Source organism: Amblyomma maculatum, chromosome 1 (genome assembly GCF_055883805.1).
Source record: "Amblyomma maculatum isolate TAMU_Amacu chromosome 1, ASM5588380v1, whole genome shotgun sequence".
NCBI lineage: Eukaryota > Metazoa > Arthropoda > Arachnida > Ixodida > Ixodidae > Amblyomma > Amblyomma maculatum.
Genome location: NC_139344.1, coordinates 281,344,482 through 281,368,837, shown reverse-complemented (window position 1 = coordinate 281,368,837; position 24,356 = coordinate 281,344,482). Strand labels below are relative to the sequence as shown.

The 24,356-nt window shown below is 43.3% G+C and overlaps 1 protein-coding gene across 2 annotated transcripts in view; it reads left to right on the top strand.

Moving 5' to 3' along the window:
- The window catches only part of LOC146206688 (coiled-coil domain-containing protein 186-like), a 101,110-nt gene that overhangs the window by 40,347 nt on the left and 36,407 nt on the right, over positions 1–24,356 (top strand). For both annotated transcript variants that reach the window (XM_084591482.1, XM_084591481.1), the window contains exons 6-12: positions 2,578–2,781; positions 10,373–10,459; positions 12,621–12,763; positions 14,002–14,182; positions 17,571–17,645; positions 18,088–18,172; positions 18,317–18,396. In XM_084591482.1, coding sequence (XP_084447608.1) covers positions 2,578–2,781; positions 10,373–10,459; positions 12,621–12,763; positions 14,002–14,182; positions 17,571–17,645; positions 18,088–18,172; positions 18,317–18,396 — 855 coding nt within the window. The remainder of the gene's footprint in view (positions 1–2,577; positions 2,782–10,372; positions 10,460–12,620; positions 12,764–14,001; positions 14,183–17,570; positions 17,646–18,087; positions 18,173–18,316; positions 18,397–24,356) is intronic.

The following is a 24,356-nucleotide window of genomic DNA, read 5'->3' as shown; positions in this document are numbered from 1 at the left end:
TATGGCAGGAACGGCTATCTTTACTGAGGTTCAAGTATTAAAAATGCTGCTGCAAGACCATGATAGGGCAAAAAAAAAAAAAAAAAAAAAAGAGCTCTGTGCAACTGCTGGCAAGAGGCGTAGAATGAAGATGACACTTATCCATCTTATTAAGCTTCTAATAAGGCGTGGCTTTTTTTTTCTTGTTGGTGCATGATCATAGCGAGATTGTAGCGCTAAATAGGACAGGACACTTGAAGAAATGCTAGTGTTGTTCATTTCTTCATGTGTCCTGTCCTACTGTGCGCTACAGTCTCGCTATGTTCTAATATGGTATTGCAGAAGCTGCAGTCATAGGCTGTGCTTTATCAGATCGGATTTGCTAGACTCCAAGCTAGACAAACGCATGCAACACACAACCATCTCCTTCATGCAGCACAAGAATTTGAATACCAAGTCTGTGCTTATGCACAAACCATATTGGCACATACTAATAAGTTACCTGTTCACTTTTACGGATGTCAAAAGAAAGAATATCAGCACTGAAACTTACCTTTTCACCATCGTGTTTTGTGGGTGATGACCCTTTCTGCTCCATGCAAGCATGTTCGCATTTTTAAATGAAATCAAATTTTTGCATGTAATTTAAAACCACTTGATTGTGTAGTTGCATTTCCTAGTTGAGGTGTATACTGTATATAGCCTTTAAAAAGCACCTGGAGTTCCACTTCATTGAAGTGTGCGTGATGGGCCCCAGGTTCCTCTACCTTTCTTGTCATAAACATTCAGTGTGCCTGTCTCTTTGCTGCAGCATGTTGAATATTTAGCACAAACTGTTGGTTGAGTTGGTTTAACACCATCGCCATTACGTTTCCAGGTACTGTGTTTCCCTGAAGGCTAAGTTTTCTTAAGCCAGTCGGCTGTTATATTGTGACTGCGGCAGCATTCCCTTAACCTATGTCTCTTCGAAATAGGGCTTTTACTGTCATTTTAACAGCCTATGTTTAGTGCACACAGAACGGCGATGGCACCAGCCATTCGGAATTCTATTATAGACTCAATCGGCGCTTAGCTACCTCCGTGTTCAGCACATTCTGACGTGTTGCTCCTACACAGACGCCGAGCGGGCTTGCTGGCGGTTGTAAGCTGTTGGTGCTTGCTGCTCCATCCTGCTGCGCCAGGAGTGTGAATGACCGAAGGCGCGAAAAGGAAACTGTGCTGCAGCCAATGCCGCGCAGCTTGCCTCCAGGGCATGTTTGTATCATTGGCATTAGCCTTGTCACTTTCAGCTTAAAAATGCAATTTCTGAGCCCTGATAGACGAGAACCGAATGGGTTTAAAGTGGCTGCCATGAAAACTGCACAAAAATGGCCCACACGTGCTGCCCTGACTTGGGCTGCTCCTCTCACCCTCCATTTTTGTTGCTGCCTCCTGTCTGCCAAAAGCTGCTCAGGCAGATAGAAAGCCATCACAAAGCATTTTTAATACGCTCTGTACTTATGGATGAATGTAAGAGCCACAGAGCCTTGCAAAGTCTAGAGAAGCGTAGTGCCTCAAGAGAAGCATGGTGCCTCTGGATATTTTTGGGTAATCTGGGTATTTTCAGTATCAATAATGGTTCCAGCAGGACACATGGCCGTATGATTTTTTTTAGAAACCATTTGGTGCTGCCATCTGCCTTTTTCGTGCGAATCTGGTGTGCAACTGCCGCATTTCAATGGACGTGAAATGTAAAAGGTGTCTGTGTGCTGTACAACGTTAGTGCGTGTTAGAGATCCCCAGATGATCTAAATTAATCCATACACTTTCACTACGGCGTCCTTCATAGCCTGAGTCACTTCCTGATGTTAAATCTCATATGCCGCCACCTTTTCTAGCTTAACATGTGGTCACATCTTTTAATACAGTCCATGAGAGGCACCTACTTCCATTCTGGAAAAGAAAAAGAAAAAAGAGACTGCAGAACCTTGTGCTAGTTAGAAATTTGCTTGAGGGCTATATGACCTTGCCAAATAAAGTAGTGTTTGAAAGGAATCATCAGTTTTGTTTCAGTAATACACTGCAACAAACAGTACTTATAATGAATTGCACTGCAATTGTCATTAGAGCGATGTGATTGGTTTCCACTAATTCACATTGAATCACTGCAGAGCTGGTAAGTCAGAAATTCGAAATCCGTTTCTGGCACTGAAAGGAGAACTATTATTTAGGTTTTAGCTTTTATGAGAGTGGCTGAAGTTAAATGAAACCACTTAGAAGTTTGTGGAACTGGATCACAAAATCTTGAAGGAACAAAACCAGAAGTTGAGTGGGTTTAGTGTGCCCTGCTCAGATTTTTCTTTGAGCTGTGCAGAAGCTGCCTTACAAATTGCGGGTGAGATGTTCTACATAGGGAGTTAAGGGTTGGATGCATGCTGACTGTGAGACTCTCTCAGAATTACACCCAGTCAGGATGCAGGTGATTGCACCTCTTATTTTGCTCACTGCTGGCAGAGCATGACTAGCATGTCATGCAAACAAGTGTCAGCTTAGCCACTTTAGTCAGATGGAGAGCCTTGTAGTTCCTCATTGAATGCTCTTGCACATGTTGTGTGGCAGGAAACCCAAGCAAAACTGGAGCAGGCACAGCTACGGCTACGTGACCTGCGTGAGGAGGCGGAGCAGGTGCGGCGTGATTGTCAGGAGATGATTCGGCGTTATCAGGAGGCTGAGGAGATCAAGTCCGTCTCCCTGGACCACCAGCTCAAGGAAAAACTGTCCGAACTAGAGGAGCAGAAGATGGAAAAGGAGAACCAAGAGGAGGCAAGTGTTCACTTTTCAAAGTCTAATGTGATGGCCGGTATATGTGTCCATTGTCTTGGGCTGGCAGTGATCTCCGACTGGACGTGGAAGCGGTGCCCATTTATAAAGGTGTGCGCTTGTGCAAAGATTTTAGCCCCTCTCAGTGATTTGCCATTTTTCTGGCACAAAGATGTGCATAACTGGTAATTAGTGCTTGTAAAGCATCTCTCCTTGCCTTTCCGCAGTCTTCCTTTCATGCAGCGGTGAGAGAGCCTAAATAGCTTGGTATCCAAAATCACTACTACCAAGTGGCCCATTTGTCGTTTTTCAACAATAATGGCTGTATTAGCACCAAAGCATTGTTTATCAGTTTTCAACTTGTGCTTAACTTTATTTTTTTTTTTTCATACATGTAGCTTCCCAGTCGTAAATAAGCTAGCTTTATGGCAGCTAGACAAAAGGAAGGTTTTAAATTTAGCTTATTGAAAGCATTGTTTGAAGAATTTTGTTGCATCTAAGCAGTGTTGAGTAATATAGAAGTAAGACTTTAAGTTTCAGCTTAGAATTTATTTGTTAGGAGCTAGTGGTGATTAACATCTGCCAGCATGGATTGGCCCTCACCGCATCTCACCCACTGCCCGCTGATGATGTATGCTTTAACTGTGGGCAACACTGTAGATATGTTGCTTGAAAATTCATTGAGGCATCATGAAGCTAAACAGTGGTTGCTTGCATGTTATTTGCTGGCCTGTTTTGTAGCATTAAAGATAATTTTTTTCTTTTTCAATTTTCTTCAAGAAGGGCCAATTGCTTCAAAAGGGGCCAATCCAAAGCCTTTGCACCACACTTACTGCATTTCTTGTGTGTTTAGGCAACTGCTTAATTAGGAAATTGCTTTTAATGATTTTGTTTGTGCTTTTTATGCTCTTAGTGCAACTTATGATGATGTCCAGAACAGTTTCATGCAGACATTCATCATTCATGTCGACATTAGTGACATTAGTGAACGATGTCAGAATATGAGTGAACATTAGTTGATGCAAGTGTTTTCTTTGTTTTCGTCACTTATTTCTCAGCTTTTATTAGTAGCAAGCAAACTAAACTCCTTGAATACGGCTGGAAGGGGAATGTCTTATGGTGTCTAACATAGCTTGATTTACAACTTATAGCCACAATTGAAATTCACTTCGGTGATGTTATAATGCTGTTTTGCATTGTGGAACCATATTTACATTCATTTTCACTTTCAAAGCTGGAATTCTTTGGCTTGCATTGCCCAAGGAGTCCTCAGCATGTATTTCTACTCTATGTGCATAGTTTGCTCACCACTTACTCAAAGGCTATACTGGAGCTAGCTGCTGGTGTACAAAGCTGGCAGTCAATTGTTCCCTAGGTTGTCTGCAAAACATGCATGACAGCATAGGAAAGAGGTTTAGAAATGGTAAAGCTTGGCATCACACTGTGCTTGTAACCTTTTACTGTGAAGGCGATTAACCAGTACCATGCTTCCCTGTGTCGTTTCATAGCTGTGCGATGCATGTGAGTTAATTTTGAAAGAGCATTCAGAGCCAGGAAGTTTGTTGCAATGATAGAGTAAGACACACATAATCGTCTACTTCTACCTAGAACTCAGGTTTCATGCGGCCAGTACTCCATGGTGTGCCTCTAGCGGGCACTGAGGAGACTTAATGTGCAGGTGCAGTGAGATTCATAGGAGGGGCTTTCTTTGGAGTCATCTGCTGCTGTGCACCTGCAACACAGAATCACGCTTGTGTTGCAGTGAAGCATGCTTTACTTTCCCTTTCTGCTCGCAAAATGGTGGCAGAATCAACTTTTCTGACTCAGCATAAAGCTACTTGTGTTCCGCAACTTTATCAGGACCGTTTTGAAAAATTCTTTCACCTCAACCAGAGGCTCATTTGCAGTGAAACTGCACACAAAGCTGACGCGTTCTTGACCCTTTTGTTATGTAATAAGTTTGACAATAATGCTTACCTGGTTTGACTGCGGATGTTGGGAAACGGAAACAGTCTGCGACAAGATTGAGGGAGCAAAAGACGTCAACGCCGACTTTCCACCATCAGGCACCAATGGAGGCAAGTGTCTCAATGCACACAGCTAACTTTGAATGCGCCATTCTGGCCATTTCATTCCAGGTTTCATTGTTTGGGCTTTCCAATGTTGACAGTGTAAACCGTAAACCATTTTTTATTTTTATTTTTTATTTGAAAATACTGTAGCCCCTCAAGGGGCTATAGCAGGAGTGGGTACAAAAATGTGGAACAATTCCACGCATACAAAAGTACATACAAGCATTACAAATATAAACACTAGAAAAACAACATACAATGCTACGACTCAATTGCCGACGCAAAATCACGGATTATGTAGGATCATTTACATAATAAAAGTAATTTGCGTACATTTTCAGTACAGGAGAAAATATGAGACACTAATCGTTATTCTTCAGCATGCATGCGGCATCATATGGTCAAGGGGGGACGCGACCTTTAAAAACCGAAAAGTCGCGAAACAGTCGATTTTTGGAATATTATATATTCCAGTAGTATGTCTTATAAACTACCATTTCTGTAATTATCAATGCCCAACTCGGCGTAGAAATACTCGAAATTAATTATTTAACAAGCGGCGGCAGCCGCGGAGCAGCGAGCAAGCGCCGAAAATTCCCAAACTTCGCGCGCGCGCCATTCCTCTCCCGCCGAACTGAGCGCCGCCGTCTTGGTCTTGTTTTGTTTGTGAATTCTTGCGCTTTTTTCTGCTACCCTCGGCGGCGGCGACGGCGGCGCGGCCGAGGTGTGGCTTGCTTCCGATTGGGAGCCTCGTGGCGGCTTTCGAGTTTCCCGCGCTCGAATTCAAGGCTGCGATTGGGCAAAGCGCGCGCTCCGCGAGAATGCGAGGGATCGGGCGACTACTATTGGCTGCTGTGGTCGCTGACGCGTCGGTCTCCGCCGGCTACCTCCCCGCGTCGTCTGCTCCGGCTATTTGCTTGCTGTCGTTGGCAGCTTTGTACTTCGTGCGTTCTGTTCGCCTTTCGCGCCATTTTTGCGATTGCCGGATTTACGATCTCTCGTCGTGCCCTCTGAACGGTTTCGTGCAACGTGTTAAACGTTGCGTGGTCGCTCACGATGCCTCGAGATGCGACACGCGTTCAGTACAGACTTAGCTAGCTTTTTTTTTTTTTTTTTTTTTTCGTTTCGGCGCTTATGCCGCGGAAGATAACCCGGGAAGTCGCTTGCCGCGTTTGGGCCGCTCCTCGTTCCTCCGGCGAGATGCCGCGAGAGATAAACCGGGAAGCCGCTTGCTGCGTCTGCGCCGCCCATCACGCCTTGGGCGAAATGCAGCGGGGGAATCGGGAATGCCGATTGTCGCGGCTTGCAGAGCACAGGATCGACGGATCTCAGCATGTGGAAAGTGGTCCGCGGCACCAAGGCATTCGCTGTAGCCGATCGGCTAGTCACACAGATGTTCGTTGTAGCCGAGACGGAGTGCCATAGCCCTAATGTATATTTTGACGGTCGCACCAGACTTGTTCGTGATAAGCGAGTGGTCGTCTTAAGTGGGACCGTTATAAGTGGGCTCGACCTGAATAAATTTTTGAGCAAGCTCATGTATTCAAAATATTATGTCTGGAATTTGTCATAATTTGGTTAATCAACATAGGTCTAATTGATAACAAAAAATCCAGTGCTATGCTATTTTTCAGCAAGAAAATTTAGAAAAAAGGCTTTGTCTTGCCCTGAGGAACCTATCTAGGAATCAGCATGACAAATTGCACATTGCCAGTGCCTTTCACAATTTCTCCAGGCCTGATTAAAGGACCTATCCGAACCAATTTGATATGCTTCTGTAACTTGAGAACTAGCATGCACAATTCTATGAAACTTGGTGGTTTTTCATTTGTTAATGTCATGAGCCTGTCCTGAAAATTTCATCATGATAACTTGAGAAACAAAAAAGTTATTGTTCTCTCAACCTTTGAGAGCCGTTTTCTTAGAATCAATTTTTTGCACGGTGTGGCTGCTAGGGAAAGTCATATCTCAAGAACCGCTTATTGGATTTTCATGGGGCTTTTATTGCTACATACCTAAGTAAATTTCTGAGGGCAAGACAATTTGTTTTTTTTTTTTTTTTTTGTTTGTTTTTTTTTTTTTTTTCAAAATATTTCATGTGTAATTAGGGACAGTCAATTAAAATATCGTTAAGTCAGGTGTAAATTTTAACACTAAATTTGGCGCTGTACTAAAATTTTTCAGAGAGGAAATTTGGAAAAAAGGAATTGTCTTGCCCTGGGGAAACTATCCAGGAATGACCATAACAAATTTCACACTGCTAGCACATTTTGCAAATTCTCCAGGCCTGCCCCTAGGGACCTATGTAAACTATCTTGATATACTCCTCTAACTTGAGAACCGATGAGCCCAGCTCCATGAAACTTGGTAGTTCTTCAAATGTGTGTACTATGAGCATACCCTGAAAATTTCATTTAAATATCTCAAGAAATAAAAAAGTTGGTGTTCAAAGTTAGTCTCCCCCCCTTAATGTGTCAGCTGTTGAATAAAAAGACAATAATAAGTCACTGTTAGTATACTCAGTTGCCAAGAAAGAAGAAAAGCACTCAGTCCTTGTAGTGACCACTAGCCGCGTTGATACACTGTTGCAGCCTCAAGACGTAAGCATCGAACACAGCAACATGTGTCTCATCACTGATTGTAGCAAACTCTGTTTTTAGCCTGTCATTCAGTTCTTCGATACTGCTAAGGCTTCCAGCACTGTAAACTCTTGATATTATGTAACTCTGCTGGAAGAAATCGCAAAGAGACAAATCCGGTGAGCGTGGTGGCCACAGCATATTGGGGAACCCTTGCCCCTTCCACTGACCAGGAAATTCTTTATCTAGCCACTTATGCACTTCGTCTGCTTAGTGGGCGAGGGCACCATCTTGCTGAACGGTGCATATCTCTTGTTGTATGTGGCACTCCACCATTCTCGTCTAGAATTCATTCAGCGTAGTTACGACACAGCAGTGACTGTATAATGGAAGAAAAAGTAGCAGATCATTCATTGCTGCCAAATTCCACACTGCACAGCAATGCATGAGAAGCTCACAGCTCTTGTGTTAACAAACTGAGGGTTGTTCTTCACTCAAAAATCTGTGTTTTGTTTGTTTACGTATCAAGATGAAACACTGCTCTTGCCACTGAACACTAAGAAGTCAACGTGCCCATTGGCCACTACGATCTGCTGCTGCATGAACTGACGGAATGAAACTGTATAGTTTATCTGCCAAGCATAGGTTTTGGCAGGTCAGCATCCTAAAAGCTTATCATCCTCTCTTCCTAAGAGCCCGGCTCAAGGTAGATAAATGTGCACCAGACATCAGCCCAGCACGGGTGAACATCATGCTGGGATTGCTTCCGAATGCTTCCTTCAGTGCATCGCATCCTGCTGCGTGTTTTGCTCTGCTCACTTGTCTCCTGCCTCATCCCATTTTCTTCAAACTTGTTGCGCCATTTCGAAACTGCTTAACGAGACGGCGGTTAACGGTGGAACTTCAACTTGAACTGCTTGTGGACATGGGGCATGGAGTCGAATTGTATCAGCAATGCTATTGCCACCATTTTTTGGGGGGCAGTTTGAATGGGCATACTGCCACTCTACACACCACTGGAGAATGGAGAATGAAGCAAGGGCGTCTGAGAAAACAAAGAACAATAACATTCAGAGCCACTAACCAGAATGTAAACCGAAAAGCACAGCTCAATACTTCGCAATGTCTTCTGTTTGTGTACAGAGAGCCATGAAAGCAGACTACAGAAAAACCAGACAAGAAAATGGCCAGGATATTTTTTTTATTGGTAAATCACCGTCAAGTCACCTAGTTTTCAATACTTTTTCTAAATGTGTTGGCCCACAAGTATTCTAAGTGCTTCAGCTGAAGCAGACGAAATGGCCGGAACGATGCATTCAAAGCTAGCCATGTGCATTGCAACACTCTCCTCATCAGTTTTCTGTCATAGCGCTCTCCTCCAGAAATGCCAGACAGTCGGAAAGTCACCGGAAAGTCGGCGTTAGCGTTTTCGCTCCCTCAATCTCGTCACAGACTGTTCTCTTTCTTCCAGCCAAACTAGTTAAATACCATTGTAAAATTTACTGCGCAATAAAAGGGTCAACAACACACAAGCGTTATGCACTGTTTCACTGCGGGTGAGCCTCTGATTGAGGTGACAGAATTTTTCAACACGGTTCCGATAAGTTGCAGAATGCTGTAGTTTTAATGGACCAGTTTGTCATTTTTGAAATTAGCCATTGCAAATATTCTGTGAGACAAATCTACAATTAGCCTTCTCTGGTCTTTCAGACTTTGCAGTTTCATGTGGCCCATGAGGAAATGTGCTGCCAGTCAGGAAAAGGGAAATTTCATTTTGGTTTGAAATCTTATAGGGCAGCATTTCTGTCACCTTACCATGTGAATCCTGTCAAGCAGCTTCGAATCATCGAATGACTCTCGAAAACTGTTTCATTCGACTGCAGGCGACAGTATGACCCAAGTGCTTACTTCTATGAATAAACTTGATCCTAAACATTTCTCAACCCACGCTGTTGCTATGATAGTTCATCATCACACTAAGAGCAAGTTACTCTTTGGCACTTGAAGAAATTTTGATAAGATAGTTTGGTTTAATGTAGAAAGTGGTTGACTAGATTGTGTACATACCATGTTCTGATGGATTTAATGGCTTTACTTGGAATTCAGCACAAGTGCAGTGCACCACACAGTGATGACCGAGTTAGAATAAAAGCCATGCACACACGATAGCTGTGGAACTGATAAACCTCAGGAGTGGAATGTGGAGATTCAGGCTAGTCTACATAGCGGCCTACTCTCTCTAATCTGTAATCTCTGCTAAACTGAATTGCCCCATTCGTCAAATGCTGACATTGCGGCGCAGCAGTTCAAGCAGATGACAGCATTAGCTTGCCGACAGTCATTATTAGCTGCTTTAGAAACATAGTTAAATTATGGCATAAAAGTAGTGCTGTAGTAGTACACAGTTTTGGTTCATGGGAGAGGGGAATTTTTTCTCAGTGCTTCAGTTGTCGATTACAACTAGAAGAAGGCTTCGCCACTGGGACCGCAGCTTTAAAGACGGAGCCACTATATTTCTCAGCACCTGTGGGGCACCGCTGTTTCGCTCGCAGAATGGAAAACACTTCACTGCAACACACATTGCAGACTTACAGACGATGAGTGAAGCCTCTACTACTCATCTCACTGCGCCTGCTCCGTGGTTTCCTCAGCTCCAGCTAGAGGGGCTCCACAGAGTGGCGGCCACATGGAGATGTGTTCTAGCTGGAAGTGGACGCCTGTGTACACAAAAAACGACCGTTTTGCCCAACTAAGTAGGCTTTGATTTCATTCTCCAGTGGTCTGGCTGCCAGCAAACTGTGCCATTCTTAGAAAAAAAAAAATGGCCCAACCGATGAAACAAGTGGCAAAGAAAAGGCACACACAAAATGCTCAATGTTTAGAATGTTTAATCACCTGCCCACCCGACAGCATACCTTGATGATGTGTACCACATCTTCACAGGTGTACCACGTGATGAAGCAAGAATTGGAGTCACTTAAGAAGAAGCACAAGATGAGCATTGATGAAAACAATGGCCTCACTATTAAAGTAAGAGACTTTGCTCATAAAAATGGGCAGTCATCTTTTTTTCTCTTTTTACACGATCAGGGCATCTAAAATCGGTTCAAATGATCCAAACTTCAAACAGAAGATGCATTCAAAATTTCTTGCAGATTCAACCTTTGTTTGCGTTGCATATCATTTTGATGACAGTCTGCATTCACGTTTATCCGTTCAACTAAAATATGAATTGCAGTGCACTCTAAAGCCCGGTCAGAGTTGTCTTTGGGTACAGAAAAGAAAAAAAGTGAGGGACACTTAAATTTTCTTATGAGTTGATGCGATAGCATTGCTCTGCGGACATTATGCGTTGTTGCTGAGTAATGGTCTTGATTAGTAGCACTAATTGCTGGCATTAACTAGTAGTGCGACTCAGTAATGCTGACTAGTAGTCCTAATTTCAACTAAACATTGCTATAATGTAATCTAAGGTTGCTGTATGAGGCAGTAACATAAGGCCACTAAAGTTCCACACTGAATGAACGCTCATCAATGGTGTAGAGGCCCAGTTTACAACCAAAAGGACATCGGTGCAATTCCTGCTTGACCACTTTCTTTTTTTTTCTGCAAGATAGCATTCTGTCTTAGGCAGTTAAATGATGTCACCACCTGGTGATGTTATCGCTGTGTTGTCAAGTCAAGGAATTTTATTGTCACAATGCAGGTGCTTTCAGTTAATGTGTGCTCTTAAACTATTGCCTTAAAACCCATTCTGTGCTTCTGAGGCAGCTTCCATTTCAGCAGTTATCAGTCGTGGTTCCTGAATAGCATTGTCATAGTCATGGCCAGAGTGGTGTGGAAGTTATAAGTTCGTGTTGGCTGATCAGTAGCCTACTTCGCAAGGCATATCTTCACATAAAAGTTATGCATAGCTGGTTAGGACCTGTGTCCTGGCCTAGTACAGCACTGAATTATACAACAGGAAATTCGCCAGGCAGTCTCAGAGCCACTCTGGCATGCAATTATCTTCGAGATTTCAGCCCTTGGTTAGCAGGTGATAGGCAGCTAGGCACCTCTTTTGGCCTTCTGGAGCTTTCCTGCAACTCTATGCCTTTCCGCTGCTGGTACTTTTGGCTAATTACTACATGTCATTTTCTTGCTTGGAACACTTGGGACACATAACGAGTCTGTCAGTACATACTCCACAACTCAGTGTAAATTTATCAGTGCCTTAGCTCAACTGATGATACCTGTGATCTACCCATGACTGATTTTTTTTTAGATGTAAATGTTTTCAGTTCCTTGTATGGCAAGTTCAGAAGAAAAAGCTTTTTTCATCGGCACATGTCAAGACATTTGAACAGGTTCAAATTGAGCAAAAGGACAGATTAACAGTAGTCTACCGAGATCGTACTTCCAGTGTGGAAGTTAGTGCACACCTGTGTCTGTACTGTCTGGAGCAAAAGTGGAGCATAGCTTGTTGCCCTTGCAACTTCTTTGGGTGTTTTCACATAGCAGGTGCACTGCCAATCGAAATAAGCCTGGTGGCTTGGTGCATTGTTTCTTGTAAGGCATGTATGCAGAATATGGTGCTTTGCTTTTCTGTACTTCACGCCAAGTTTGGTCGCAACGAGATTGCTTCTTTTGAAAACCTTGCTCCACATTATCATCATGATACTGTGGTAGCTTATGTGAAGCTTCATTGACAGCACAGATGTTAGGTGTTATGTCTCATTACTACTAGCCTTGTTCTCAGTTCGACGGAGTTGTTCTCAGTGTCAGCTGTCAGTGCGTTGCAAGATGTAGCATATCATTTTTTGTTCTGCTGAAGGCAGAGATTGCATGATAACATTGTTGGAACATTGACCGCTTGTTTTTGTATGCTTAAGATAGAAAAGCTGCCCATGGATGGTGCCACATGCTGACGGGCTGATTAGAGTAGCTGGAAAGTATTGTTATTCACTTGTGACATTGTTAACTTGTGCTGAATAATACAAATGCAGGACTTCCTTTCAAAGTATAATTTGCTCAAGTTTGAAGCTCTCAAAACTGCTTTTGGACAGCTTTTATTGTGCATCTCCACATACTGTTTCAGCATTGTTAACAAGATGAGATTATCTCAAAGCAAGGTTTTAGTGGGGTTGGTGTTGATAAAAATAAACCTAGTATGCAGATGAGCAAATCAGGTTTTTGCATGTTTGGCATATAGATACACAACCTGGAGAAAGAGCGCCTTGATTACGAGCAGACATTGAGTAAGCTCAAAGAAAAGCTCAACTCACTCAAACAGGAAATAGTGGACCTGAATGGGAAGCTTGACGAGAAGAGGAATGTTGAACTACAATTGGAGAGGTAAGCCTCCTTGTTCTTGTACAGATTGCAACCATACAGGATGCTTTAGATCTGAGTTCACGGCAGCCTTTGGCTGAGCTAGCCTTGGAAATGGCTTCAGAGATGGGTCAGATAAGTAGCAGTTATGAAATTCCTAATTCTTTCAAATATAAATTTAATGTCATATAATGCTTATTTAATGCAGACCTTAATGCACTAGTCACCTTAGGTCGACGTGTACTTTTCTATTGGATACTTGTGTGGTTACCTGTAGTCATACTATACCTTGTGGGCATGTAATGATGGTAGCCATCTTTAAGCCACCATATACACTGTGCCAGGGCAGTAATAGTGAGAGCAGAACATACCGAGGCTCTTGTCTAAAAATAATAGCCAAGCTGTCACTGAATTTTTTTTTTTTTTTTTGAAAAGATAAAAGGCTTAAGGTACTTAAGATAAGTAATCAAGCATATGTTAAGTTGTCAGGTTTCACAAAATGGGCAAAGCAAAACTGCAAAACACTACGAACAGGAAAGTTGCAGGGCAAGCTGTAAATAATATAAAAGGAATCAATCCTAAAAGTAAGCTTTTTGTGAAGGGGTAATAGGAAGAAAGCAGAAATGAAATGTAGGGAAATTCTTTAAGCGAAACAGTCTTTGTCTTGCTGAGCTCTAGAGGTGGCGTACTGATGCAGACATCGCTGGCTTTGTTGATCAGATGGGCTTCTGTTATTTTACAGTCATTTGTTTGTTTACCATTCTTTAAAGATAAAAAAGATTTAGTCAGTGCTTGCTGGTGTGTAACCCGCTATAGTAGTGCAGTGATTAGGGCGCTCGACTGCTGTTCTCAAGGATGCGGGACCGAATCCTGGTTGTGATGGCCACTTTTCGATGGAGGTGAAAAGCAAGGCGCCTGTGCGCTGTGCAATGTCAGTGCACGTTAAAGAACCCCAGGTGGTCGAAATTTTCAGACATCTCCACTACGGCATCTCTCATAGCGAGAGTAGTCACTTTAGGATGGTAAACCCCATAAACCAACCAACTTGCTGGTGTTCACGTTTTTGTAGTTTTTGGTTTAAACCAACTAGCCAAAACAAAGTATTGCTCCAGCATATTACTGCTGTGGACTATTTTATAATCTAGGCTGCGCAATTACTTGGCAGGTTATTTTACTGGAACTTCAAGTGTATAGTGTGTTTGGTTGAGTGTCAATTTGAGCATCCACTTACCACCTGGTGATATGCATTGCGACCTTTTCAGGGAGCGAGAGAAGGTGACCACTTCACAGCAGGAAGTGGAGCGCCTGCGACAGTCAGCTGCTGAAATGCAGGCAGACATGGAGGCTTGCCACCTCAAGGAGGGAGAACTGCTTGAGTTCACTGAGCGCCTCACCACTAAGAGTGTCCAGCTACAGTCTGAGCATAGCCTGTTGGAGCTCAAGGTGACCTCACATCTTATGTCTCTGCCACGCATTGTGTTTTGCACTCTTGAGGTGTCGGCCTGTGGTAGTCTTCTAGCTCATAAATGTGACCAAATCAGCTTATGATTGGTTGTAGAGGTGTCAGTCTTTAGTACCAACGTGAGACTAAATGTTTCTTACCTTTGGATCAGAAAGGTCTTACATGTGATAGCAACACCTCTGCATGCAGTGTATGATTGCACGCAACACTACCACAATGCATTCTGTAGCCATATTTCTTATATGGTGTTGTAAATTGCGATGATATAGGAGTGGTTTTTCATCCTGCTCCCACTCCTCAGATGTGCTGTATTTGTTCGCTAACTGCAGAGGGGTCTGTACTTGAGGGAACAAGGGAAGGTTGGGCGGAAAGGCACATGTACTCAAGTGTTATTTATTGCACATGCAAATAATACACAAAATTGGCTAGCTAGCTACCAAAGCATCGACAATGTAATCCTCAGAAGGAAACGGCTATGCAAGCAGGACTTCCAACTTACTGGCTAGAGCAGGGGTACTTCGACAGCAAGTTTTTTCCCGTGTCAAGAATGGCAGCCATCACAGTGAGTCTTCCCATATGCACCGCATTCTTTGGGCAAAACTATCCTCGAAACTTGCCACGGAAGACTGCGAGAGCATGGGAGCTTTGCCTTTCACTTCACTGCCCCAGAAAACCGATGCAAAATAAGTATCCCTGTGTGCCAATAGAGTGTGCAGCTACTGCCGCTCACATCTCCAGTTGGGTACAGAAAATCTCGTGCCTCCGAGGGATTTCACAGCAATGTCTGGGTGTTACTCTCATCACTACTTCCCGTTTTTTGTAAAGGGCGTAAATGCTTCCATGCCCGATTGGTACTGTCCCAACATCTGACTGCGAACTGTGAGACAGAGAAGGAAACAGGTTTTCCGCAGGATTGGAGCACATTATGCAAACATTATGCACTGGGTTGCATTTTGCTAGCTCTGCACTGTGCCATGCCTTTCCATTAACAACCTTTGACATCACTGTGCCAGTAATATGTCGTCTAGCCACCTTACAGTACTTCATGGTAGCCTTCAGTGGGTCCTTTATCCTGTGAGAATTAAACAGAGTTGTCATTGGATGCAATTATTTAATTCATTCTCCCATGTTATGAAACTGTTGCTACTACAGTCAACCCTGGTCATGTCGAATTATCGTTTATATTGAGCTGTCAAAACATATTGTTGAAGAAGTATAAAAGTACAACACTACTGTTCCATTTATCGGACTCGCATTCAGTGCTACATTGGATATATCAAACTGTCTGCCGTATCCTTGCAAGTAGCGCTTGTCCTAATAGCCCTCCTTACTTTTCATACACTGACCTGTGCTGGCAGTGCAGCCTTGGGCACCTGCTGTAATATGGTGAATATGTTGGGAAACCATGTGGCCAGTGGTTGTGGATAGGAAACCACGTGACCAGTGGTTGGTGGATAGCTTTCAGTCCTGTATTCTTGGTTTCAATGCGACAATGCTGTTGCACAAGGAAGTCAACCTAGTTGACTGAAACAAAGGCTTGTGGCAACTCTCGCATGGCCTGTTTAGTTGCTCAAGGCATTGTGGAAATCAACTGTACCTTAATTTTAATAAGATATTGCATTTATACTGTACCGGCAAGTGGATTAGATCTGTCATGATGGGCAATAGCTACAGTAGAATCTTGGTGATACGAATCCAGTTCATACAAATTTCCAGATGATACGAATTTGTATAACTCCCCAGCTGGAGTGCAGTCTACACAGTGTGAGCAAACATTTTTCCATGTCACTACAGATTGTACAGACATGCAAACCTCAGCCGCAGCCTTGAGCACTACACACTGTCTGCACAGCGTTTGCTCCGCGATTGCCAGCTGCGCTGTAAGCACTGCGAGCAGTTTGCGACGACGCATGGGCCGCAAGTTACTACCATCGCAGTCACCGGTCGTGTTTTACATGCTGCTTGAAGTTTGCAGTAAAGCATGGCCCGCAAATCGTCAGCGCCGCGATCGCCAGTCACGCTATATGCACCACAAATAGTTGGCGCCAGCGCATGCACATCGTTAATTCTGTGATCACTATCAGTACTGTACACTGAGGGCGCAATTTGCACTGGTGCATGGAGATCACGGACATTGCAATCTCCTGTCATGTGAGAAGTTTGTGGAGGCACGCGGCTCACACATCGCTGATGTCACCGTCGTCTTATGTGCTGTATGCACCGTGAGTGGCGAGATGTGACTATGCGGCTTTAAATAAATCTCCTTGGCTGTAAACAGATCTGTGTGAATGCCTTTTTTGTGCTTCTGCATACTGATTTTTGTTTCTTTTGATGATACAAATTTTTGGATACAAATTTTTGGATACAAATTTTTCATCACTCCATGAGATTTGAGCATGGATGTACTGTATTCATGTTTTCAGGTTGCACACGAAATTCTCCACTTCTGTGTCCTATATATCAGATTATCAATATATAGAACTTTTTCGCAATCGTCTTAGAGTTCAGTATAGTATCTGGAATACCGTACATGATTCCCCTACCTTATATTTAATGCCTGATAGGCCTTATAGACCTTTGCAACCCTAGGCGTCACCATATTGCTCGTTGGGCTGTTGCGTGCTCGTGACGTCAGCAGAGTGGAAGCGGTAGCAGAACCGGTTTCCAACAGCCTAGAGAGGAGGTTTTTCGGCATCCTCCTTGCTCGATGCAAAGTTCTATAGCTGAAATAAATTATGTGTATGATAAGTAAAGGGGTGTGCAGTAGTACATTTGTTTTTCTTAGCTGTGTTTTGTAAAATGTGTTTGTTTTCAAATTAAACATCGTATTCATACTCAATAATTGAAAGTATTCAATTTGATTCACAGCTAAATATTTTATATTTGTTCACCCTTAGATACCACTTCTACTCTGCGTACCTCTTAAAAGATGCCAGCTGCCATCGCTTCTGATAGATTTGTGTTGGTGCCGCAGTTTGGGTAATCAAAAAGGCGCATCTTGGCAATGGTAGCTAGTATAGTCCAAATGTGATGGAAAATGTACAGACTTGCCATGATGCATCGAACCTTGTGGTTGCATGTGTGGGATTTTATGGCTTTTAGCTTGCTGTGCCCTGGGACTTTGGGTGTCTCCTTACTTGCCATGTTTTTCCATAACATAAGTGCAAAGGTGATGCAGGTGGCATGTCTGTTTCCACTGCTGGAGCACATTATTGTAGCCTGTACACTTGCATGATTGGTGAAGAAGTCTCTGGCAGAGGATGAGGATCTTGACATTTTTTCTCTCCAGCACCATGAAGGATTTACAATTTGGCTGTACTGTAAAGTGCTAGTATAACACACTCTTAAATAAGAATGATATTCTTGCAGGCCCAGAACCTAGAAGAGCAGAATAGCAAGCTGATGCAGGAAGTTTCCCAGCTTAAGAAACAAAATCAAGATCTGGTGAGGAGCTGGCTTGTACCTAGTTTTACACTCTTGTAACTTTTGTGCCCTATATATTCAGCTAAGGGATCATTTACATATTCATAAACCTTAAGTCTTTTTTTCTTATTTTTTTAATTGTCATGCATGGTAATTTGAAACAGTTGCATGCTGGTGTCATAATTAGCCTCACATTCTGAGTGCTACATGTTGTGCACAGTGGGATTTCTTTAGGTGTAAATCGGGTGTGTTCTTAATTGCATGAAGTTTTGGCTTTCCATGCAGTAGGTTGAGGGCCAAATTAGCGTACTTGAATCACCAGTGGACCTTTTGAGCTTTTAACAGATATCCTTACAGTGCCAAACCATGTATCAAAGCTTAAAAAATTCTCAAGTCATAAGTGCCTTTTCATACAACAGCATATTCACATATATTGAAATGTGTAACATCCTCTTGTACACAGGCATCTAGCCTCGAATCTGAGCAGAGGCAGCGGCAACAGGAAACGCAGTTGCTAGCACGCAAGCTGGCTGAAAAGACCAAAACAAGTGAGGCTGCTAGCCATCTTTTATCATCATCCATGCTGATTCTGTGACACCTCTGTCATCAGTAAAAGTCTTTTGTTTGAGAGAAAAAAAAATTAGCACATGCTTTGGTCACTGTGTTTCTCTCCTTCTCCCGTTCTGGTACAGTTGAAAAATTGACCACCCAAGTTGAAGACGCTGAAAATGAACAAAGGGTGATGAAGAGACGACATATTTCAAGCATTAAGGTATGTTCTCAAAATGCAGTTTCCACATGCTCTTGCCTGCATTCTTGGGATTATGCTTTTTTGTTGTTGTTTATTGTTTCATTTTGTTTTTGTTTTTGTTTTTTCACAATTTCAAGTTTAAGAGACAGACAGAATAGGTCATGAGATCATTGCGGAAATGAAAGGATCTTGCCTCATGTAGTACAGATCGAGCGCTATAGCATCCAAGAAAGGATTTACAATGTTAATTTGGTACTGAAAGTCGCATAAAACCAACTGAAGGAACTTCTTGCGGCGAAAAGCAGTCATTATCACTGTAGTACACCATGTGACCCCATCTTCGTAAAATATCACTGATTTTCTTAAGTGCCCAATTCATTTTTCTTTAAAGATTGCCTGTCACGTTTTAGTAATATATTTTGCACTCTTTCCAGTATATGCTTCAGTAAAATTCACCCCTTCTTTTGCATCATCTGTGATGTGCTTTTAGAGTTTGCCGCAGTGTTTTGAATTCCTTGAATGAAGTAATGGCCATGGCTCACTAAAACTTTCATCGACTAGCCATACATTCCTGTACAGTAACAGCCTTGAATGTGGAAACTGAAATGGGCGCTACACTCTACTGAAAATGTCTTGTTACTGTCTGGCTGGAGAGATTTATATTTACGTTCAATACATCACTTTTGTCGACGACCAGTTGTCATCACTATTGCTGCTCATTGTTTCTATTATCGGCCTATTGGCCTCGAGATCGAGCAGAGTCGCCACCTTGCGGCTCAGCGGCGAAACCTAGTCAGTGTGGATGCGTTTTCGCGTCGCGTGCCAGCCCGCAGTGATTTAAGCGCGCGCATGCGGCGTGTACAGGAGTGTTTTTGTTTGTTTCGCGGTTCCTGTGAGATTTTGCGTACCTATATGCCTCTTGAAAAATAAATATGAACACTCTATAACCCTCAGTTCAGGTGTTCAGTCGTGTCCGACTCTTCGTGACCCTATGGACCATGTCACGCCACGCTTTCCGGTCTCTCACTATCTTCTTAACATCACATAGCTTCATCTGCAATGCCTCGAGAATGCCATCTAACCATCGCGTTCGCTGCCTACCCCTTCTCCGGCGACCCTCAACTTTTCCCAACATCAAATCTTTCTCCTGCGACTCCTCTCTTCTCATCAGATGACCAAAGTAGCTGAGCTTTAACTTTAGAATTTGACCCTCCAATGTGCAGTCAGGGTTTATGGTCGACAATATCGACTGATTTGATCTTCTGGCAGTCCAAGGAACTCTTAAGAGTCTTCGCCAGCACCACAATTCAAACGCGTCAATTCTTCGGCGGTCAGCCTTTTTCACAGTCCAACTCTCGCATCCATACATCACAACTGGAAAGACCATAGCACGGGTTATACGGATCTTGGTTGGCAGACTAATGTCTCTGCTCTTTACTAGGCGGTCAAGGCTAACCATTGCTCTCTTTCCCAGAAGCAGGCGTCTCCTAATTTCATGGCTGCAGTCTCCTTCCGAGGTAATCTTGGCGCCCAAGAACAGAAAATCTGTCACAGCTTCCACTTCTTGTCCATTGATGCTCCAGGACTTGATAGGGCAAGACGCCATGATCTTCGTCTTTTTAATGTTCAGTTTAAGCCCAAACTTCTCACTCTCTTCTTGTACGCGCATCAGAAGTCTCTTGAGATTCAATTCACTTTCTGCCATTAAAGTGGTATCATCCGCATATCTAAGGTTGTTGATGCGTTTTCCAGCGATCTTCACTCCAGCTAAAGACTCGTCCAGACCGGCCTTCCTCATGATGCACTCTGCATATAGGTTAAATAGGCAGGGCGACAGTATGCAGCCTTGCCTCACCCCTTTCTCAATCGGAAACCAATCAGTAAGACCATGCCCAGTTCTGACTGTGGCCTCTTGCCCTTCATAAAGGTTCCTGAGGAGACAGATGAGGTGAATTGGAACTCCCATCTCTTGGAGAGCTTGCCACAATCTGCTGTGATCTACGCAGTCAAACGCTTTCGCATAATCAATAAAGCAGAAGTAAATGGGTTTCTGGAACTCTCTTGCTTTTTCCATGATCCAGCGAAGGTTGGCAATTTGGTCTCTAGTTCCTCTGCCCTTGCGAAACCCAGCTTGCACGTCCGGAAGCTCCAGATCCACATACTGCTGCAGCCTACCTTGCAGGATTTTTAACATCACCTTGCTAGCATGCGAAATAAGCGCGATCATGCGGTAGTTGGAACAATCTTTGGCACTGCCTTTCTTTGGAATGGGGATGTAAACTGACCTCCTCCAATCCTGTGGCCACTGCAGGGTTGTCCAAATCTTTTGACATAATGTATGCAGTGTGTTAACAGCGTCGTGGTTGAGGTTTTGAAGCAACTCAGCTGGAATACCATCAATTCCGCTAGCTTTGTTCTTAGCAAGGCTGGCTAAGGCCCATTCAACTTCACTCTTCAGGATGCCCGGCTCGAGATCAGTAATCACAACCGTCTTATGTTGGGTTTGCACATCCGGGTCCTTCTTGTACAGTTCTTCTGTGTATTTCTGCCACCTCTTCTTTATCTCTGAGGCTTCAGTGAGGTCCCTGCCTTGTTTGTCCTTTATCACGCCCAGCTTAGCACAGAAGCTTCCTTTGATATCTTTGATTGTCTTATACAGAGCTCTTGTGTTCCTTAATTGGCTGTTGTCCTCAACTGCTTGACACTGTATGTTCAAGAAGGCATTCTTATCTCTCCTTGCTATTTTCTGAAAATCCGCATTGAGAACCTTGTATCTTTCTCTTTCCCCCATGCCTTTTGCCATCCTCCTTTCCTCAGCTATTTGCAAAGCCTCTTCAGATAACCAGTTTGCTTTTTTGCATTTCTTTTGCTTTGGAACTACCTTAGTAGCAACTTCTTGTATTATATCACGAACATCAGTCCACATCTCTTCGGGCTCTTTGTCTTCTAGATCTAATTCTTGAAATCGATTGCTCACTTCCACAGCATATTCTAATGGAATCTGATCCAGATCATACCTGAAAGGCCTTCTAGTTTTCTGCGTTTTCCTCAATCGAAGCTTAATTTTGGAAACAAGAAGCTGATGATCGGTGCCACAATCGGCCCCAGGCCTTGTTTTTACTGCTTGTATAGCGCTTCTCCATCTCTGCCGGCAAATAATATAATCAATCTGATTCCTGTACAGACCGTCCGGTGAAATCCATGTGTACAGGCGCCTCTTGTGCTGTTGAAAATGAGTATTCGCTATGGTCAGGTTGTTTTCTTGACAGAACTCTACTAGCCTCTGCCCAGCTTCATTTGGCTCACCAAGACCGAACTTGCCTGTAATTCCGGATATTTCTTCACTCCCGACCTTAGCATTCCAGTCTCCTATGAGAAAAAGGACGTCTGATGATGTAGTGTGGTCTAAAAGGCATTGCAGGTCAGCATAAAATCTCTCAACGTCAGCTTCTTCAGAGGTAGTGGTTGGTGCATAGACTTGGATAACTGTTATGTTGAAAGGGTGACCTTTGATCCGAAGTGAAATCATTCGGTCGTTTTTGGGGTTGTACCCTAGCACTGCTTTGCCCATTCTTCTGTTTACTATGAGAGCGACCCCATTCCTTCTCCTGGATTCGTGCCCACAATAAAAGACATAATGGTCGCCGGAATTAAATTCTCCCATTCCGGTCCACTTGAGCTCGCTGATACCCAAGATATCAATGTTCAATCTGTCCATTTCTCGCTTGACGACATCCAGTTTACCTTGCGTCATAGATCTTACATTCATGTTGCTATGTGATATATCTCCTCGCAACATCGAACTTTCTGGTCACTTCCCGACACATCCACAACTGAGCGTCCTTTTGTTTTAGCCCAGCCACTTTATTCATCCTGGAGCTACTAGAAATCGCCCCTTTGTTCATCCCCAGTAACATGTGGGATGCCTTCCAACCTGGGGGGCTCATCCTCTGGCGCCATATCGATAATGGTATTGTGACTGGCCATAGGGTTTTCTTGGCAGGAAATACTGGAGTGGGTTGCCATTACCTTCTCCAGTGAATCACATTTTGTCAGAACTCTCTGCCGTGACCTGTCTATCTTGGGTGGCCCTACACAGCAGAGCTCACGACTTCGAGTTTCGCAAGCCCCTCCGCCACGACAAGGCAGTGATCCATGAAGGGGTCTATAACCCTACGCTTCATTAAAAAAAAAATATGTACTTGTCCGTAACGAGCATGTCATGCTTGGATAAGGACATCATCCATCGCGGTCTTGTAGTGGTCTTCGGCGCTTGAGATCCTTTGGCATGCAATGTCTCAAACGAAGTGGTACAGTCGTTACTGCCGTGTCAAAGCAAAACAGGTCGCTGCCGTCAATAAAAGTTAATGCAAACGCTCAGAAATCGCATATTCCCGTTTCTGTTTGGAATACCGCAGCTACTAAAACATGTGCCACCGCAGACTGCTTCATATAGCAGAATGCAGTTTGAACAGGCCACCCTATGCCTGCTATGCCATCTGTATGCACAATAGAGTTGTGTGAGTACTTTTTTTCTTTCTTTCTTTCTTTCTTCTTTTTTTTTAACCTTTGTCGCGGTGTCTCAATGGTAAGGGCGCTCGACTGCTGATTTCGAGAACGGGGGATTCACTCACAACCGTTTTGAAAGGCGCTCCTCTGCTGTGGGATTTGACTGCACAATAAACAATTCCACATGGTAAATGTGGTGTTAATAATGAAAAAAAAAAACACCAAAACCAGCCTCTGCAATCATCCGTCATAGCCGATGTCGCTTTCATGCGTTAAACCTGGGCCAATGTGCATTTTTTTTTCTTTTTTTTGTTGAAGGCTTCTGTGCATTAGTAAAAGTTTTAGTGAGCACATTTTGCTTTAGAGAAATGCTCGAATGTTTGGGAAACATATTCCTTGCACCTAATTGTTACCCTAAATATTACTTAATACACCTAGATTAATGTACTTTACTGGTAGCCTATTATAATCATTATAATCACTTTTCGTCCAAGTGCTGTCTTCCGAGCAAACTCGTCGTTTCTGACAAGGGGAGTAAAACAGCTTCATGCGGGCTTAAATATCAGTGTTTAGTTGAGGAATAAATACATCTTTATAGTCGCATGATAAGATGACCTCCATATCTTTCGGAATAGTTTTATATCCGGCATCTGTTTTGGAAGCAACCCTAATATTTTACTTCGCATAAGATTTAGTCACTGCTAAATAATTAGTGATAAAGAAATTTTCAGCCTGTAAAATTGCTTCCCAGAACATGACAGTGCCCATGCGCAGTTTATAACGATGTCTTCGCAGCGAATAATTCGTAGCTTGCACTTTAACGTTACTGAAAATTAATCGCTGATTATTGTAAATTCTGTCAAGTGTGTAAAAGTTCTCTCACACGGTGAAATTTATTGGCATTGCAAAACAAACTAATTACACTACTAATTTACCGTTATATATTAACATATCACACACATCAGAAATCCCTTATACTTTCCTCGGTTTCAGGAAATCATTTACAGTTAGTGGCGCATGCAGTAATACACTATCACATTCAGTAACAGTGGCTGCAAAAAGCATCTCGACACATTCAATCCACTCAGCGCTGTACACGTGAACAATCAGCTTTCCTGGGCGGCGAGGTTTCCTGATAGTGTCGGCGTGATCTCATTTTTGGGGAATACTTGTGCGTGGTTGTCTGGGCCAGAGAGTCTAAAGCAACTCGCCATGCAGTGCGCTGCCAGTGCTACATTTAGCCTGCTTAATCCTCGAGTCAAGTACAATATAATGAACCAGGCTTTCTCGATTCAATCTAAAGTACTGCAGGTATCTGCGTGGGCTTGACACTAAATTCGCCGGTCTCACTCGCATGAAACACGCGCAAACTGTTTAAAAGTCGATAAGAAAAACAAAGCTGTCATTAGGCAGGCCCAAGCATTAGGCGCGTGAGTGCGGTACAGCGCAAGAAACGTGCAAAGTAAATCTAG